Source organism: Mandrillus leucophaeus, unplaced genomic scaffold, assembly GCF_000951045.1.
Source record: "Mandrillus leucophaeus isolate KB7577 unplaced genomic scaffold, Mleu.le_1.0 Scaffold1, whole genome shotgun sequence".
NCBI classification, from domain to species: domain Eukaryota; kingdom Metazoa; phylum Chordata; class Mammalia; order Primates; family Cercopithecidae; genus Mandrillus; species Mandrillus leucophaeus.
The window spans coordinates 10199177-10211653 of NW_012098097.1; the positions used below are offsets into that span (position 1 = coordinate 10199177).

Consider the following 12477-nt stretch of genomic DNA (forward strand, 5'->3'; position numbering starts at 1 on the left):
CCACCTGTCCCTAACACCCTGGCATAGACTGGTACTGCTCCATGGCCTGTTAGGAACCTGGCTGCACAGCAGGAAGTGGGCAGCAGGCAAGCAAGTGAGGCTTCATCCATATTTACAGCCGCTCCTCATCACTCCCATTACCGCTTGAGCTCCACCTCCTGTCAGATCAGCGGTGAGATTAGATTCTCATAGGCTTGAAAACCCTATTGTGAACCATCCATGTGAGGGATCTAGGTTACCTGCTTCTGATGAAAATCTAATGCCTGATGATCTGTCATAGTCTCCCATCACCCCCAACTGGGACCATCTAGTTGCAGGAAAATGAGCTCAGGGTTCCCACTGATTCTACATGGTGGTGAGTTGTATAATTATTTCATAATAATAGAAATAAAATGCACAATCAATGTAATGCACTTGAATCATCCTGAAACCACCCCCACTGCCCCTCTCCCTGGGTCTATGGAAAAATTGTCTTCCAAGAAACTGGTCCTGGGTACTAAAAATGTTGGAGACCACTGGATTGAGCAATAAAAATTGATTGTCTCACTACTCTGTAGGCCAGAAGTCTGAGATCAAGGCGTCAGCAGGCAGTGCTAGGGAAGGATCTGTTCCAGGCCCTGCTCCTGGCTTCTGGTTGTTCCTTGACTGATGGGAGCACAATTCGAGTCTTCACATGGTGTTCTCTCTGTATGTGAGTTTCAGACCAAATTTCCCCTTTTGATAAAAACACCAGTCATATTGGTCACTCCAATATGACCTCATATAATCACTCATTACATCTGCAGTGACCCTGTTTTCAAGTCAAGTCACATTCTTACCTATTGGGGGATAGGGCTGCAACATATGAATTTGAAGGAGGGGGGAACATCGTTTAACCCAGTGCAAAAATTATATTTTATAATATATGAAAATCACATATTAAAATGTTTTTTTTGATCTACAAGGGTTTTTTTGCCCCCCCGATTTTTAAAGAAATTCAAACATTTCGAGGGTCCCTAAAATCAACGTGGGCCCTGGCCTGTACCTCCTGGCCCTGGTGGAGAAGTCAGTGCTTGTGCTGCCTACCCCACGGTGACAACACCAAGGCCCTGGGTTCCCCAGACCACATTGGCTGAAGGCCATTGGCCACCGTCCTCCCAGTCCAGCCCCTCTTTTTCTTTTCCAACCAGGCATTTCCCAGGCCATAGATCTGTTGCGGTTTCAGGCTTTATGACATCTACTTTTGTTGTCACTTTTAGAAAAACCTCTCAGGGAGAGAAGCCTCATCGTGTATGATTTGAAAATAGAAAGGGCTGTGCAAATGCTAAGTCCAGTATAATAATAGTGATGCCAAGTAATTCTGTTTTGAACAAGTTGAACTTGTTAAATCAGACAGATGCCATCTGCACTATTTAAAGCCTGTGCTGGCGATAGGTTTTACGCAGACACGCTTGTCGTAGGAAAATTGCTGAATCCCCCAGAAAGTAAAGTGCTTTGCTTTGTATTTGGGCGTATGATGCTTCCTCTCAGGAATGGGATGACTGCTGTCCCTGGGGAGCAAAAGCATATCAAGCATGTATTGAGCATCTCCTGCATGCTGAGTACTTTACATTTGGCCTCACAGCTAATCCTCACAATAACTCTGTTACTCAGATTTCACAGGAGTTAAAGCCTGAGTTCAGAGAGGTTAGGTAACTTGCCTAAGGCCACACAAATGTGAAATGCAGCAAGGATTTGAACCCAGGACCTCTGACTTCCAGGGTTTCACTCTTTCCAGTACATCTCTGGATAATGTGGAGAGTCACTGACCCAGGGCTTGAAACTCAAGGGCATCCCTTGATTTCTTTCTTTCCTATGAGAGCGGCAGGTGAATTAAAGCTTGGCATTCAGCAATAGGGACATGGTTGGCAAAAAGAACTTCCTGACAGCAGGAGCATCCAGGAGAACCTAGGCTTTCTCTCTCTCTCTTTTTTTTTATTTTAACAAAGTCTTGTTCTGTCACCCAGGCTGGTGTGCAGCGGTGCGATCACAGCTCACTGCAGCCTTGACCTCATGGGCTCAAACGATCCTCCTGCCTCAGTCTGAGTAGCTGGGACCACAGGCGCACACCACCATGCCCAGCTAATTTTTAAAATTATTTTTAGAGATAGTGTATCACTCGGTTGCTCAGGCTGGTCTCGAACTCCTGGGTTCAAGTGATCCTCCTGCCTTGCCCTCCCAAAATACTGGGACTACAGGCGTGAGCCTCTGGGCCTGGGCCTGGACTCTCTTTTGTGATGGATTAAAAACCATTTCCCCTCGATTCTGCAGATGGTGATTATCGTAGTTTCCTAGGGTTGCCATAAAAAATGACCACAAACCAGATGCCTTAAACCAACAGAAATTTACTCTTTCCCAGTTCTGGAGACAGAAGTCTGAAATTAGGGTGTCGGCAGGGCTGTATTCCTTCCAAAGCTCAAGGGGAGACCCCTCCCTGCCCCTTCCTGGCTGCTCCTGGTGGACGCTGGCAGTGCCTGGCCTTCTTTGTCCTGCAGATGCATCGCTCCACTCTCTGCCTTCTTCGTCACATGGCCTTCTCCCCTGGGTGTCTGCACGTGGCCTTCTTAGAAAGACCCCAGTCATTGGACTTAGGGCCAGCCTGATCCGATATGAACTCACCTGAACTAATTACATCTGCAAAGACCCTATTCCCAAGTAAGGCCTCTTGCTTGCTTGCTTGCTTGCTTGCTTGCTTTTTTTTTTTTTTTTTGAGACGGAGCCTCGCTCTGTCGCCCAGGCTGGAGTGCAGTAGCGCCGTCTGGGCTCACTGCAAGCTCCGCCTCCGGGTTCACACCATTCTCCTGCCTCAGCCTCCCGAGTAGCTGGGACCACAGGCACCCGCCACCTCGCCCAGCTAGTTTTTTGTATTTTTTAGTAGAGACGGGGTTTCACTGTGTTAGCCAGGATGGTCTCGATCTCCTGACCTCGTGATCTGCCCGTCTCGGCCTCTCAAAGTGCTGGGATTACAGGCTTGAGCCATCGCGCTCGGCCAAGTACACTAATATTAAAGGTAGAACTTGATGGAGTTTTACATATAGACAGATTCACCTACCGAGATTAGGTTACATAGAATATTTCTAGTACACAATATTTCCTGTGTTCCTTCAACGGAAGTCATTCTTAGCCCCGAAACCTAATTTCTACCCTGGCTTCTATCAGCATTACTTTTGCCTGTTCTTGAACATCATATAAATTGAGTCACAGAGTACATTATCTTTTTTTTTTTTTTTTGAGACAAAGTCTTGCTCTGTCACCAGGCTGGAGTGCAGTGACACGATCTCGGCTCACTGCAACCTCCGCCTCCTGGGTTCAAGTGATTCTCCTGCCTCAGCCTCTTGAGTAGCTGGGATTACAGGGACACGCCATCACACCCGGCTAATTTTTTGTTTTTGTATTTTTAGTAGAGATGGGGTTTCACCATGTTGGCCAGGCTGGTCTCGAACTCCTGACCTCAGGTGATCCGCCTGCCTCGGCCTCCGAGTGGGATTACAGGCGTGAGCCACTGTGCCCAGCCCATAATCTTTTTTATTTGGCTTATCATGCTCAGCATTGTGACTCTGAGATTCATCTATGTCATTGCACGTAGCAGTAACTTCATTTTTACAAAAATTTTTTTATGTCCATAGGTTATTGGGGAACAGGTGGTATTTGGTTACATGAGTAAGTTCTTTAGTGGTGATTTGTGAGATTTTGGTGCACCCATCACCTGAGCAGTATACACTGCACACTATGTGTAGTCTTTTATCCCTCACATAAGGCCACATTCTGAAGTTCCAGCTGGGCATGAATTTTGGAGACACTCTTCAGCCTACAGTGATGGAGCCCTGAGCACGGGGCCCACACTGGGCAGTGCCCGGCTCCACACAGGAAAACTGAGTCTCTGTCCTCGAGGACTCAGGACTCCGTTCGGGGTTTCAGGCTGGCCACTCACAACCACACCACAGCGGGGCAGGAGATTCAGAAAGGGATCTGGCTCTTGCAGCACAGATAGAGAGGAGCCTTGCTCCAAGGAGAGGTGCCTCCAGGAGGGGCTGAAATGGGTTGAGGTCCATTCCAAAGTCTCTAGTTGACCTGGCAGGACCCCCAGCTTGTCTTGACATAGGTTGTTTGTGCCCTGGGGTCTCTGGTTAGAAGGTAGGACAGGCGCCCAGTTTTTCTCCACCTTGCGTGCCTCCTGTCATGATGGGAGCCCTAGAGCCCAGCCTTAGCTGCCCTTGCTGGTCTCCAACCCTGACCCTGCAACAGTGGAGGTTTCCCTGCCTCTGCACTCTGTCCTTGAAATATTCATTCCAGGCCGGGTATGGTGGCTCACACCTGTAATCCCAGCACTTTCAGAGAATGAGGCGGGAGGATCACTTGAGCCCAGGAGTTGGAGAACGGCCTGGGCAACATATTTTCTACAGAAAATTTTTTAAAAAATTAGCTGGACGTGGTGGCTCATCCATATGGTCCCAACAACTTGGGAAACTGACTTTGGATGATTGCTTGAGCCCGGGAGGTTGAGGCTGCAGATGATCTCGCCACTGCACTCCAGCTTCTGTCCAGGGTGGCAGAGTGAGAGCCCTTCTCTCTCCCTCTCTCTCTCTGTATATAAAAAAATATTCATTCCTGTCAAAGGAGCGTCCATCCTGCCCCTGTAGGTCAGCATGGAAAGCAGCTCCACGATCTTCATCTGGACTGATTTCAGAGCCCAGCAGACATCAAATCAGCATGTTTCTTCTTGGGGTGAACCCAGGCATTCTCGGTGGGAGCACATCACTGCCCAAAGGGCGAACACTGGTTCTTGAAACAAGCATAGTAGCGGTAAGAACGTGTAAGAAATTTCCTAGATGGGCCATAATGAGAAAAGGTTGATGTGTCCTGGTCTAACCCAAGTCCCTGTGGCTGCTGCTTCAGCCACATCAATATCAGTGCTGATCACGAATGCAAACAGTGCCGATGTCGCACAGGTGCCGCTGGCCACGCACTTCACAGCTCTCTCTTCATTCAGGCCTCACGATGGTAGCTGCCCTTATTTCTTAAAAGACGAGACTGGTGAACACAGAGAGGCTCAGTTACCTGCCCAGGGTCACACAGCTCATAGGGGGCTGAGCTTCTCTCGTCTCCTTGTGTGGTACTGGTAATGGTAATGAACCTTGATGCGTTTTGGACGGATGAAAAATACTCCTACTTCCTTCTGCCTGAAGACTTTTTGAGCAAACGAAGCAGGTGGCTTTTAAGTCTCTTCTCTTTCTTCTTTGCGATCTCACAGAAGGCTGTCGTGCATTCAACTTTGCGCTCCAAAAAGCCATGTCCAAGCCCTGGTCCCTAGGACCTGTGACTGTAACCTTATTTGGATATAAGGTCTTTGCAGATGTAGTCAAATTAAGAGGAGGTGCTACTGGATTTGGATGGGTCCCGGTTCCATGGCTGGTGTTCTTATAAAGAGAGGAAGGTGGACACAGACACACACAGGGGAGAAGGCCGTGTGAAGGCGGAGGTGGAGGTCGGGGTGAAGTAGCCACGGGCTGAGGAACACTGAGGGCTGCTGCTACCTCCGGAAGTTGGGAGGGAGGCCTGGGGGAGACTCCTCCAGAGTCGGAAGGCACTGGCCGTGCTGCCGCCTTGCTGTCTGCCTTCCAGCCTCCAGAGCTGCCAGAGGAGAAATGGGTGTGGTTTAAAGCCACCTGGTTTGTGGAGATTATTTCAGTTGCCTAAGGAAACTAACACAAAAGTGGTGGCATTTTTATTTTAAGAGTTTTATGTTTGTTTGTTTTTGTCAAAGTTTGCCTTGGGCACTGAACTAAAGAGTGAGAGGACAGACTGGATTGTGTGTACGTGTGTGCATGTGTGTGTGCGTGTGTACATGCGTGTGTGCAAGAGTGTGCATCTGTGTGTGCATGTGTGCGTGCATGTGTGTGCGTGTGTCCATGTGTGCGTGTGTGCCTGTGTGTGTGTCTGTGCGCATGTGTGCATGTGTCTACTGGGGTGTGTATGTGTGCACGTGTGTGCGTGCATGTGTGTATGTGTGTGCATGCATGTGTGCACGTGTGTGCATGCATGTGCGCACGCATGTGTGCGTGTGTGCATGTGTGAGTGCCTGTGTGCATGTGTGTGTGCATGTGTGAGTGTGTGCGTGTGTGCATATGTGTGTGTGCACGTGTGTGTGTATGCATGTGTGTACATAGGGGGCTCATTCCCCATTCCTGTCATCTGCCTTTTGTCCCCTCCACTTCTGTGTCTGCTTTGCCCCCACCTGTCATCCTGACTAGTCCTCTGATGTGTATGGGGCTACTGCCCTTTCTTTCCTTAGGAAAGGTGGAGGTGGGAGAGGAGGATGGCTGCAAAGGGCGGGTGGCCATTGAGGGTTTCTGTTATGCCTTCTCTAGTGGGCAGCTAACCAGGCTCAGAAGATGAGGAGAGGTGGGGTTTGCAGACCCGAGCGGAGCCCAGGTTGGAAAAATCCTTCATTGAATTCCTGTTGTGTGCAACCATAAAGACTAGTACCTTGTATTGGGATAAACGGAGCTTAAACAGGGCCGGCAAAGCCACGGGGTGAGGTGAGAATCAAAGGAAACCGAATTAATATGTTTAAAAAAAGGCAAGCAGGTTCCTGGAGAAAGCCCCCCAGGGCTATCTTTGTGTGAGAAGATCTGCCAGTCGAGGGGAATCCATCTCAATAGAAGTTTGCAATGAGATAAGTACGACATATGACGGCTAATAAATGTCCCTGAGAGCTGAGTAGTAATCAACACAGGAAATAAATTCTCCAAAAATAGAAGCAACACTGGTATCGATGGTGAGGTGGAGGGCTGTGGTGGTGGCAGTCACCTCTTTTAAGATCCTGGGAAGGATTTGTTCTCAGGAAGCCAGTGATAATTTACCGGAGTTTTAATACCTGGCAAGTTCCCAGGCTTCTGTGGGTGGAATTCATTTTGGCACAATACGGCCTCTTGGGAGGAAATAGAGAGACAGACTGGGAGAGGCCTGGCTGTGCCTGGGAAAAGGCCTCTGTCACTTGTGTGGTCCCTAGACAGAACCTAGCCAGGCTCTTGAATGGAATTCGTCTGCCTGTTTCAGCCCCATGTGTTGCCCTTCAGCACACATGCAGTAATGCACAGACATGCCTGCCACGTGCAGATAGGGTCACATGTGCAGATAGGGTCACATGTGCAGTCATGGGCACACGTGCAGTTGTGGGCACACATGCAAATGTGATCACATGTGCAGTTGTGGGTATGTGTGCAGTTATGGGTATGTGTGCAGTTGTGGGTATGTGTGCAGTTGTGGGCACACATGCTGTTGTGGGCACATGTGCATATGTGGGGACATGCGCAGATGTGGGGACATGCGCAGATGTGGGCACATGTGCAGATGTGGCACCTGTACAGTTGTGGGCACATGAAGATATGTTCCCTGACTGTTCAGGGAAGGTGGATGTGAGGCCTGGGGCCGAGGGGCGGGGATGTCCAGTAGTAAGGGCCTCTCTGCAGATATGGTAACACATGCAGTTGTAGGCACATGTGCAGTTGTGGGCACACATGAAGTCATGACCAACATGTGCAGATATGGGCTTTCCTAGATGTCTGTAACGTGTGTACTGGCTGGGGTAGGCTGCCAGCTCCATCTTCTCACTCGATCCACTCCCCACCATTTGGTCTGCTTGGGGTTAGGGTTTGGGAGCCTGGGGTATTGCAGAGCCTGCCATCTTTGCCCGTGAGCCTACTGGCAGGGCCCTCCTGGGAAGGTCATCTTGGCCGGTTCTGTGGCTCACCTCCGGCTTCTCCTACTTAGGATGCCCCCTGGGGCCGGCCTCATGGAGCGGATCCAGGCTATTGCCCAGAACGTCTCCGACATCGCTGTGAAGGTGGACCAGATCCTGCGCCACAGCCTGCTCCTGCACAGCAAGGGTGGGTGCCAGGGGGCAGGGGTGCCCTCTACCCCAGGGAGCCAATGAACTGGGTGCTGGGCGGGCCCTGGAAGGGTGGGACACCTGAGGCGTGGCTGACTTCACAGCAGCTCTCCTGGGTCTTCGGGGCCCCAGTTTAGGCTTTCAGGAGGAGGACTGGGGGTTCACTCCCCCCGACCTGGCAGGAGGGTGCTGAGGACAGAGGGAGTCCCTGGAATCCCAGCCACTGGGGTCCACAGTTCCAGGAGTGAGGCCACCTGGGGAAGGGTCCCTGGGCGGCCCCCTCCAGTCCCTGTGATGTGAGGAGCAGCGAGCTGGGGGCTGCAAATCTCATTTCTGCCTCAGAAAACGCTGGGGACGCTTTCGGTGGGTGCATGAGGTCTGCCCATCCAGGCGGCTGCTGGGTAGCTGTTCGCACCAGCTCCTCACTGCTCCTGAACCCCCTGAGGAGGCTGCGGGCAGCCCAGGCCTGGGATGACCTTGTGCGTGGGTTGCGCTGCTGGTGAGCTTTAAGGTGGGAAAGTCTGGCAGCAGTTTGTGTGGGAAGCTGCCTCCTGCACCCAGGCCTCCCTCCCTCTGCTCCTCCTTGGACCCAGGCCTTCAGCAAGGTGACCTCTCCCTACAGTGTCAGAAGGCCGGCGGGACCAGTGTGAGGCGCCCAGTGACCCCAAGTTCCCTGACTGCTCAGGGAAGGTGGAGGTGAGGCCTGGGGCTGGGGGCGGGGATGTCCACTAGCTAGGGCCTCTCTGTCCAGCCCCGCCCCTAACCTAGGCACAAGCTGGCAGAGGCCAACCTCAAGGAAACGGCTTCTCTGCTCAGTGCATCCACCCCACCCATCAACCCAAATCCCCCAGGAGGAGTCGCCCTCAGGTGTTGGTGCTTTCTCACAGCAAATGATTAAATCTCTGAGTGTCACCGCCAGCAGCCAGAGTCCCCCAGAGACTCAGAGGAGTGGCCCTGGCCACCCTGTCCCCGCTCTTCCTGGCCCAGCCAAGAGCTGGACACAGAGTCTTCCTGCCCCATCTCTGGGGCCACCGCTGGCTGCGTGAAGTCTCCCCTGTAGGAGCTGTCCACAGCCATGAAGCCAGCGCCCCGCTGGTTCTGAATGCCCTAAGGGGTGGGCAGTGGTGCCGCAGACCCCTTCCTCGGTGACCATCTGGGATCACTGCAGCTGGATCCTGCCCTGGCTCCAGCCCTGGCCGCCTTGGAGGCTGCTGCCTGACCTTGGCCTCTAGCCCAATCCTGCTCTGGTAGTGGGGAGACGGGGACCAAAGGGAGAGTGAGACAGCCAGGACTCCTGGCTCTTTGCCCCAGACCTTTGAGCCAACGTTCTCTCCCAGTCCCTCCTCTTTCCAGACATGAGGGCTGGTGATCCTGCCCCTGCCATCTCTGGGGTCCTTCAGGCAGGTCCTTGTTCAGTCTCTTCTCTGCCCTGTCCCCTGTTGCATCAGTAGGGCGGGCCGCATGGGCCCCATCCTTGACCTCAGGGCTCCTGGGTGCACGTGCAGGGGAGCCCCTGAGGGTTGGTGGGGCTGGCGCAGCCCCCTGCCCAGCCTGGCCCTCTCTGCAGTGGATGCGTGCCCGCTGGACCTCCGACCCCTGCTACGCCTTCTTCGGGGTGGACGGCACCGAATGCTCCTTCCTCATCTACCTCAGTGAGGTCGAGTGGTTCTGCCCACCGCTGCCCTGGAGGAACCAGACGGCTGCCCAGAGGGCACCCAAGCCCCTCCCCAAAGTCCAGGTGGGCCTGGGAGGTGTGTGGGCTGGTGAGGGGCCGGCATGGCTGGACATCCTCAGGGACAGTGGGCAGAAACCTCTGCCCTGGGGGAATGAGACTGAGCGGCTGTGCCAGGTGTGCGGGCGAGTCCCAGCCCACCCTGCCGGGCAGACAGGAGGCCAGCCTGCCAGGGCCTGTCTGCCTTCTTTGAGATGCCACCAAGCTGGGCCTCTTTGCAGAGCAGGTGGGGGGCCTGAAGGTGCCCCCTTAATGGACTAGAATAGTAGTAATAGCAGCTGTCACTTATTAAGGGCTTTCTGCGTCCAGACGCTTTATTTGCACTTAAAGTTCCCAGCCATCCTCGTGCGATCATATTTGACAGACGATGCATCTGAGGTTTACTGTTGCATTAATGGGCTTGAGGCGCACAGTTGCTGTGGTGGCCACATCTGTCCCCTGCCATCAGAGTTCTGGCTGTGATCACCGCCCACTGCCTCCCTGCTGTGGCTGGGATCCCAGGAAGTGCTGTGGTTGGCTACCTGCCTGGAAGGGCTGGGTGCCGGTCGTTAGAGCTGGGCTGGGGAGGGTGTGTTGATGGGGAGGGCAGGACTCCCTAGTTTTGGGGGCTGATGAGCCCCTTACAAAGTGTGGAAGAAGCTGGAGCAGGCCCTAGCCTCATGGGAGGGTGCCAGCCCCTGTCCCCAGGCCAGCAGGAATGATGGTGGCTACAGGTCGAGGGGCAGAGAGAACTGAGGTCTGGACCCCTCCAGGCAGTTTTCCGAAGCAATCTGTCTCACCTCCTGGACCTGATGGGCAGCGGGAAGGAGTCCCTGATCTTCATGAAGAAGCGGACCAAGAGGCTCACAGCCCAGTGGGCGCTGGCTGCCCAGCGCCTGGCGCAGAAGCTGGGGGCCACCCAGAGGGACCAGAAGCAGGTGCGTGGCCCCTGCCCCCTCATGTGTAGGAGTTGAGAAAGCTCAGGGCCCCCACTTCCAAGTGGGCATGGAATAGGTCTTCAAACAAGCTGTAGTGGGCTTCTGAATTTGATCAGAGGGAGCGAGGGGTGGAAATGGCAGAGTCAGGATAGATGTCTGTGGTGGTGGCCCCTGGCCCTTTTCAAGGTTGGGACCGAATGACAAGCCCCCAAGGGGTCCTGCATTCTGTGTACATCTGGTTCATATCAGGCAGAAAAGTCATGGTATTGGCCTGGAAATTTGGGAATATTCTGGGGAGCTTTGTTAGCTCATCCCTCCCTTCTTCCTTCCCTCCCTCTCTTCCTCCCTCCACCCAGTAGATATTTACATGACTGTCACATTGCCCTTTTATTTCTTTCAGAGCCCTTATCATTTCATGAAATTATCTCTTGTCTGTGTTCACTGTTGTCTACCTCTTCCATCTGGAACATAAGCTCCATGAGGGCAAGCACGCGACTATCTTGTTCACCCGTGTCCCCAGTGCCCGATCTGGTCACTCTGGTGCCAGAAAGCACCTGCTGGGGCCCAGCCTGGAGACAGGGTCTGCTGCCAGCTGGTCTCCTGGCCGGTGGCCCTGGGGGGTGGGGCTGAGAGCTGCTGTTCCTCCCTGCTCACCCTCTGTGTTGCACCAACCCAGATCCTGGTCCACATCGGCTTCCTGACGGAGGAGTCTGGGGACGTGTTCAGCCCTCGGGTCCTGAAGGGCGGGCCCCTAGGGGAGATGGTGCAGTGGGCGGACATTCTGGCTGCGCTCTATGTCCTGGGCCATGGCCTGCGGGTCACAGTCTCCCTGAAGGAGCTGCAGAGGTGAGTGCTGGGGAAAGCCACTGGCGTCGAGTGGGGCAGGGAGGGGATGAAGGGGAACCCTCCCCTCCCTCCCGGGGGCCGTGGGAGCCCCTGCTCCGCCTGCAGGTCCCACGGCCCTGAGGCCCTGAGACCCTGGGAGGCGTCCTGGTGTTCTGCGGGACATCGCCACCCCAATTCCCCTCCTTCTGCCCGGTCTTGGGGGATGTAGCCGGGAAGTGTGTTTGCATAGCTCTGTCTGGCCAGGGCCTGGCTCCTTCTCTGGTGTTTCTGCTCGGGGACTGACACGTATTGGCTTGTGGAGTTGAGCCACGTCTGCATGCCAATTGAGCCCCTCTGCCTGCCATCCTGGAAGGCTTGGTTTCTCTTCTGGAACTGGGCTCCTTCTTGGGTCTACTTTAGGGTCTGGAGACCAGTAAGAGGTGGAGGGTGAAGGGAGTGGGTGGGTGGTGCCTATCCCTTACCCAGTACTGGGCTTTTCAGGGTCCCTCAGATGCTGTGGGAGGTGGAAGGGCAGTGATTAGAGGCTCCCCTGGGTGCTTGAGGGTAGGATGGGATGAGGCTGAGAGTGTGGGGATACCAAGGGGGTAAGAGTGTGTGATTGGGTTTATTTTTAACCACTGTTTCTGTGGGATATAGGAATACAGAAGATTTTTCTCTCTTTATTAATATTTATTATATGATATTTGATGCATACAAAGTCTATTTAAAGTATGTTGTGAAACACAAGAGTCAAATCACCTCCCATGTGTGACCATCCACTTAAGATCATTATGTCACCAACGACTCTGTGTCTGGTGTCCGCTGATCTCTCTGTCTCCTCCCCAGATGAAGCCTTAACTTGAACTTTGTGTATATTTTTCCTTTGCTTTTTTTTTTTTTTTTTTAAATGGAGTTTCTCTCTTGTCACCCAGGCTGGAGTGCAGTGGCGCAATCTCGGCTTACTGCAACTTCCACCTCCCAGGTTCAAGAGATTCTTCTGCCTCAGCCTCTTGAGTTTGCTGGGATTACAGGCACACACCACCACACCGGGCTAATTTTTGTATTTTTAATAGAGACGGGGTTTCGCCATGTTG

General features: G+C 53.1%; 1 protein-coding gene across 4 annotated transcripts in view; it reads left to right on the plus strand.

Annotated features, from left to right (window-relative positions):
• The window catches only part of MGAT5B (mannosyl (alpha-1,6-)-glycoprotein beta-1,6-N-acetyl-glucosaminyltransferase, isozyme B), a 91441-nt gene that overhangs the window by 35631 nt on the left and 43333 nt on the right, over window positions 1–12477 (plus strand). For all 4 annotated transcript variants that reach the window (XM_011986724.1, XM_011986811.1, XM_011986644.1 and 1 more), the window contains 5 exons: window positions 7792–7907; window positions 8532–8605; window positions 9477–9647; window positions 10394–10558; window positions 11235–11404. In XM_011986724.1, coding sequence (XP_011842114.1) covers window positions 7792–7907; window positions 8532–8605; window positions 9477–9647; window positions 10394–10558; window positions 11235–11404 — 696 coding nt within the window. The remainder of the gene's footprint in view (window positions 1–7791; window positions 7908–8531; window positions 8606–9476; window positions 9648–10393; window positions 10559–11234; window positions 11405–12477) is intronic.